Below are 6,371 nucleotides of genomic sequence, written 5' to 3'. Positions count from 1 at the left end.
TCCAATAAAAAACCTGAATTATGATTATTAACAAGACTCTGCTTAGACATGTGTCTATACAAGTTGGAAAACATCTACAGCTCTAAAGAATGCAAGAAAAACATGCTTATATACAATATCAGAGTTGTGTTCTTTCTGTCTCCAGGTATGGCACGGCCGAGTTGTGTTTTCATCATGTTCTCCTTCTTGCTCACCTGGTGAGTGGGAATGTGCTGGGAATGCGACCTTTTTGTGCTCTTGTGGTATTCTGGAAACCTGTCTGGAATGAGGGACCACAGGGGACCCTTTTTCTCTCTTACACCCTGACTGAGCTGACAATTGGTGTCAAAATGAGCATGGGGAAGAACACACCTGTCTATCACAACAGTCTTGTGCTATTTTTCTTGTGTGCTTGGTATTCTTGTAAATGTTGTTAATTATTACAAGTGTTAGTGAACAACTTATTCTATGGGTTCTATATACAGTATGTGTATGGATAAACACACACAAATACACAAAGTCCTCATATGCTTACCAGATCTGCATTTATTTGATCAAAATTACAGTAAAACAATCATGTTAACTTAAAATTATTTTTTTTAAACTATACACAACTAATCAAAAGTTGGTAAGATTTTTTTTTTTAATGTTTTTGAAAAAGTCTTATGTTTGCCAAGGCTGCATTTATTTAATCAAAAATGTAGTACAACAGTAATGCTGAACAGTAATGACTTTTAAAAATATATTTCAACGTATAATTTCCAGTATTCTTTCATGAATAGAAAGTTCAAAAGAACAGCATTTATTTGAAATAGAAATCTTTTGTATCGTTAAAAATGGTTTTACTGTCTTTTTTTGATCAATTTAATGTGTCTTTGTTGAAGAAAAGTATTAATTTCTTTAAAAAAATAAAGTCTATACATTTTTGTGTGTGTGTGATCTTTACATTTGACAATTAGAGAAAGTCCAAATACCTTTGTCTTCATTTAGACCATACATCTATGTTTTGCCTCAAGACTGTATTTGTTCTATTCTGTTTCCTTACAATTTAATTTTTCTGTTTTAAAGAGGACTAAACACTCTTTTGACCCATTGAAATAAAATTTTTGGAGAGTGTTTAGAATTTCTTTTTTTAAGTTCTCTTGGTTTAAACATTATGTCTGAACAAATTGCAAGAAAACCTCAGGTTTTTAGTAGTCCACTAATTGCTTCCATGACCTGTATTGTTGTTGTACTGTCTAGATAAGGTCATGTCCTGGTGAGGGTTATCAGCTGTTTCACTTGGCCCTGCTTCTTAGACGTCTGCTATTTCTCATGACACCAAAACACCAGGTTAGTTTCTTTTTCTCTAGTCCAGATAAAGAAAATGAACACCGCTCTGCAGAAAAAACTTCCTCAGAACATTGATGAGTTTGTAATATAGTTTATTTTTGTTACCACAGTTGTTTTGGTTTTGTAGGTAGCAAAATGGTACATTTTAAAAATGTGATGGAGTGTTTCTTGTGACAGGTGGAGTTTGTGGAGCACTTCCCTCCTGCTCAGGAGGAGAACCTGTGTGTGTGGCGCCACACTCTGCTGAGGGGTCTGTGCGCAGAGGCATGTATGCGGGTGGAGAAAGAGGTGCTTTCCAGGGCTTCTGTTGTGCTGCAGGAATGGCAGAATAACAGCTACAGGATGGGAGATATACCAAAACTTGTGAGAGAAATAAAGTAACATTGGCGCCACTGAACACAAACTTTATTCTTAACGGGATGTTTGCCATCTTTTTTTAATTACACAAGGCCTTGATTTTAAAAACATAAAAAATGCTGGCATATTATACAAACAACTTCACCACTAACAGTTCATTACCCAAGACACAATTGGGTAATGAAGAGGAAACAGACAGTCTTCGATCCACATTCAAGTTCCAAGGCTATGAATGTGTTTTATGCCTCAGTCTTACCCTGAACAAATTCTGGTGAGGGTTGTTGTAGATTAAAGTTTTGATTATGGACACAAAACAAAATCATGCACTTACACCGTTTGACCATGGAAAACTTTGTTTTTTTTAATTGTTATTTAAACACTTAAGATTTTATTGTGTTGTAGATTGACAAATCAGCAGTGTGTAAACTCTATCTGACATCCTGCCTTTAAAAACCAGACTGGCCTTTAAGATAAATATGGTTTCTCCTTGTGATTCAGAACCGGATACTAGGCTGTGTGCTGATGTTGATGGGCGGAAGCAACCTGCAGGCTGAGTGTGTGATATCTTCTGTGAAGATCATCTCTCAGCTGTGGAGTTGCATGAGTAGCAACCAGGTGATCAGATTTAACATACACATAACTGTTCAAAATTTTGGGGTCAGTACAGGGGACATCAGATACAAAATTCTGTTTGAACATAAATGTGTGTTGGCAGTGTGTGTATACAACCACCCTATAATGATAAAAATCCACCCAGGGCTTTTTTTAAATCCCCAAAAATTGTAAGCACTGTCTCGGATCAAGCCATTTAAAGATTCTTGGCCCCTCTCACGACTATTGACCAACACTGCCATTTTAGCATTGACCCGCCCTGAGTGAGCTGCAAACAGTCCGCTTTTGTGTAAATTGTTTTGATGCCGGAGCAGGTGTAGACAAGAATGTCTCCTAAGCGATTGAGGTCTTTTGTTGCTGGATGTAATAATGAACAGCCGTCGTCATTTACTCCCGACATCTGAGCCGCTAAATACACAGTGGATTGTTTTTGAAGGGAATGCTCCCCTGATCTACCTAAATTCGTTTATGTTCGTGCGAATCATTCGTGATCCAGCTTCACCTACAGAAGCTTTTTTTGTTTGTTTGTTTTTTAAAGGATCTTTGCAAATCACCTTTCCTAATAATGTGCTAGTTAGCAAGTTCCACGAGGAATGTGGCTAAAGTTTACAGTCTTGTGAGAATGGCTCTTCAACTCACGGAAAAATTGGTTTACGGCGAGCGTGAGCGGAATATTAACGGAGCGCTTGCTTGGGCGGTTAGAGCGACTGAGTGGAGCGCACGTCCATAGAGCGGAAAACCGCGTCACACCGCTCCGCTTCGCTCACATGCTCTGGTGTGAACAGAGCTGTTTTTGACAAGTTAAAAAGGGTGTTGTTCTATACTACCATTGAGAAATTTTAACCAAAGTATGTTATAGACTTTTCATGAAGCCCTAAAGAATCATACCAACTTGTGGAAAATGGGCATCTGATGTCCCCAAATGTTTTTGAGCAACAAATCCGCGTATTAGAATGATTTCTGAAGGGTCATGTGACACTGAAGACTGCCAACTCATGAATAAATTCATTTTAAAATTCACTAAAATTGAAAAAGGTTATTTTGTATTTAATAATATTTCGCAGTATTACTGTTTTTACTGTATTTTTGATCAAATAAATGCAACCTTGGTGAGCATAAGATACTTTTCAGAAACATTTCTTTCTTTCTTAGAGTCTTACTGACTCCAAACGTTTAAGCAGTAGCACTTAAAGGGGTGACATGTTACTGTTTATTACATGTTACTGTTTACCCCCACTGTTTATCTACTGTTAGGTGCAGGTTCATCCTCCTCTCCAGTGCACTGTAAAGTTACTCCTGTCAATATCAGCTGTTCTGATCAGCAGTATAGAGCCACATGTCATTGTGCAGGTGATATTTTAACATTTATTCTTTTCTTTGGGCCTTCATAGTTTCAAAATTCATCTTTTTAGATCTTAGTTAATTTTGATGCAAGTTTTTTATTAATTTGTTTTTTGCAAAACAACAGGCCGTTTCCTGTTTGAGTGGGTTGACTATCCAGAAATGCCCTGATGACCTTCTTTTAGCTGCTTTGGAGTTCCTTGCTTCCATGGGAAGAATATTTATTTCTCCCAATATTCAGGTAGAAGTGGAATATGAGTAAAAAAATAAATAAAAGACAGGAAATTAGTTCTTTCATTGGTCATTTCATTGTGTGTGCATCTGTATATGTATGTGTGTGACTGCAGTGTCAAGTTTTGCCCAGAATCAGTGGTCTGTTAAATGGTCTCCTGACTCACCCATCCTGGCTGATCCTCCATCATGTCCTGGAGGCCTTTGGCCTCTTTGCAGAGGTGGGAATTTCCCTATTATATAACCAACCATGTTTTTATTAAATAACAGACATTTTCCTTAATTGTTAAATTTGTATTTGAGTAAATCAGAAGTGAATGTATAATGATAAGTTCTTGACTCAAGGGTGCATTTACTTCAGCAAGTATAGATAAATCCTGTAACGTAAAGCTAAGTGATCATTTTCTCGCTCAAGAACTTGAGTTTTTATTATTATATATTTATTTGGTAAAAAATAAATCTCAAATCACATCCCTCTTTATCACTTTTTTCAGTCAACAGTTTTGTAAGCTAGCTCAAATGTCTCTTTTGTAACTTAAGATAACCAACCATGAGGAAGTGATTTCTCAGACATTGACATCAGAGGAGATCAAAACCAAAGTGTTAAACTTTCTCAGTAAGGTATGAAATGAGAGATACATATTGACTTAAAAATGTTTTTATTTGTCTTATTTCAGTGTTCCTTATATAGATTAATGTATCACTTTCTACAGACCGTCTCACACCAGGAGTCCAAGGAAGCAAGACTAGAACGTCTGAAGGAGTGGAGGAGTATAATAGAGAAACACTGTGAGCAAATGGAGCGTGAGACCAGCTCACCTGTACACACGCCACTTACTGAGGAGGTGAGTGAGAGGATGGCTTTATTGCCTGGCATACCTATGGAACAAGTTTTTACTAATTCTGCAATTCTTTACCTGTTCAGCCATGTCCGAAGAGGGCAAGACAGGAGACGGAAGTAGAAGAGGAGTATGAGCGATACCTCCAGACAGCAGAAAGTGCCTTGAAAGCCCTGCAGGCAATAGTGGGGCCAGACCACAACATGTCCCCGCCTCAGTGGGTCAGGACCAGACTTGAGGTCTTACAGACACTGATAACTCAAATCAACACCACTGCAATAGAGCAGCCCTGATTCAACTACAACACCTCTTATGGCTGCTTTTAACACAATGCTGTCTTTGTTCCATGTCACTACGTTTGCTAAAGTCACCCAAGATATTTGTATAAAAGTTGTATTTTTTAAAGTTTCTATGGAAAAGAGTCACTCCAAAGACAATTAAATTTATTAAACTTCATTAAAATGTGTTTTGTTAATTTTTTTTAGTCGGTGACTTGATTGTGAGTGATTGACACTGAATACTAAAGTCTAAAGCTCTGCTTTTAATGGTGCATTCACACTGTGTCAGAATTGCTGTAATATTAAGATGTAAGATTTTTCGGAGACCTCCAACTTAATCTCGCAATTGTGGTAATTCCAACATGGCTGGAACACATACTAATGCCAAAATCCTATTATGCCAATTAAGTAGCAGCATTTAATTTTTTGGGGTCATGCATGGAAATGAGAAAAGTAGGGTGAGGACTTGGATCTATCCATTGGTTGTTGTTGAGATGTGAGTGTTGCTCTTAAAAATGCATGCAGAAATTGAAAATGCTTGTTATTTGTGGAGGGGTGGGCTTTAGGTGAACAAAATTATTCTGCATGATTCTGAAATTCTGCATACGTAACCAGACATTTTCACTGGAAGATCATGATGTTTTGATTAAACATAATGGGAGTCGAAATAAAACTACAACATACATAAACATGAATTGTTCACAATAAGATGTAGAAATTGCATTTACAAAAAAGATTAGGTGAATTCTCATCTCATGCCAACTAAATACATGTAATAAAAGAAGGCCAGTTTTTATTTGGTATGCAAATAAATGCAATAAAGACTAATTGCAGTTAATCCTTTAAATATTACAATGGCATCATAGCTGCCCGTTAGATTTTGAATTGTGACCATTCTAAAAGCTAATTCACACTGCACCAACAGACACCAGCAATTACCAGATTACATCAAGAGTTTGTTAGAAAATCATACCATACTGTCCAGACATTCCTGACCTGACAAACACTGATTGAATGTTCAATGGGTAAAAACAAACACCGACCAATGGCAACAGACCAACAGGCCTAACACACAGTTCTGAAATCCATCAAACATGTCTGCTGGCCTCAGTTAGTGTCTGTTGATGCCGTGTGACCTTGCCTTAAGTCAATGGGAGATTTTGTTTTTTTTTACCAAATTTCATAGTCAATATTATATCAAAATTTCACCAAAAACGAATCAAAGCAGGTCAAATACCATAAAACCATTTTATTTAGTCAGCAGCTAATAATACAAATAAATTAAGTCGGGCTCTCACCCAATCTAATGAACACAAATTAGAGTCTATACATTTCTTCTCAAGTTGAGGCTGTCTGTCCTCTAAGGCTCACTGAACAAAAAAAAAAAAAAAGCTGTATGGAA

At 37.0% G+C, this 6,371-nt stretch overlaps 1 protein-coding gene across 1 annotated transcript; it reads left to right on the top strand.

Annotated features, from left to right (window-relative positions):
- Positions 1-150: 150 nt before the first annotated feature.
- LOC107732398 (uncharacterized protein C1orf112 homolog) lies at positions 151-5,120 on the top strand. The gene is made up of 10 exons (XM_016543718.1): positions 151-197; positions 1,222-1,311; positions 1,489-1,674; positions 2,167-2,283; positions 3,535-3,630; positions 3,749-3,862; positions 3,969-4,073; positions 4,393-4,473; positions 4,566-4,697; positions 4,778-5,120. The coding sequence occupies exons 2-10, from the start codon at positions 1,294-1,296 to the stop codon at positions 4,982-4,984; spliced, it is 1,056 nt and encodes a 351-aa protein (XP_016399204.1). The 5' UTR covers positions 151-197; positions 1,222-1,293; the 3' UTR covers positions 4,985-5,120.
- The last annotated feature ends 1,251 nt before the right edge of the window (positions 5,121-6,371 follow it).

This window comes from Sinocyclocheilus rhinocerous, unplaced genomic scaffold (genome assembly GCF_001515625.1).
Source record: "Sinocyclocheilus rhinocerous isolate Xijiao unplaced genomic scaffold, SAMN03320098_v1.1 scaffold68, whole genome shotgun sequence".
Lineage (NCBI taxonomy): Eukaryota > Metazoa > Chordata > Actinopteri > Cypriniformes > Cyprinidae > Sinocyclocheilus > Sinocyclocheilus rhinocerous.
This window is presented reverse-complemented; position numbering and strand designations above follow the sequence as displayed.

What these genes read in the sequence shown, in the direction of transcription:
- LOC107732398 (XM_016543718.1), top strand. An exon ending in GTTGCATGAGTAGCAACCAG is followed by an intron (nt 2,284 to 3,534) that starts GTGATCAGATTT and finishes ATCTACTGTTAG; the next exon opens with GTGCAGGTTCATCCTCCTCT. An exon ending in CCTTTGGCCTCTTTGCAGAG is followed by an intron (nt 4,074 to 4,392) that starts GTGGGAATTTCC and finishes TTGTAACTTAAG; the next exon opens with ATAACCAACCATGAGGAAGT.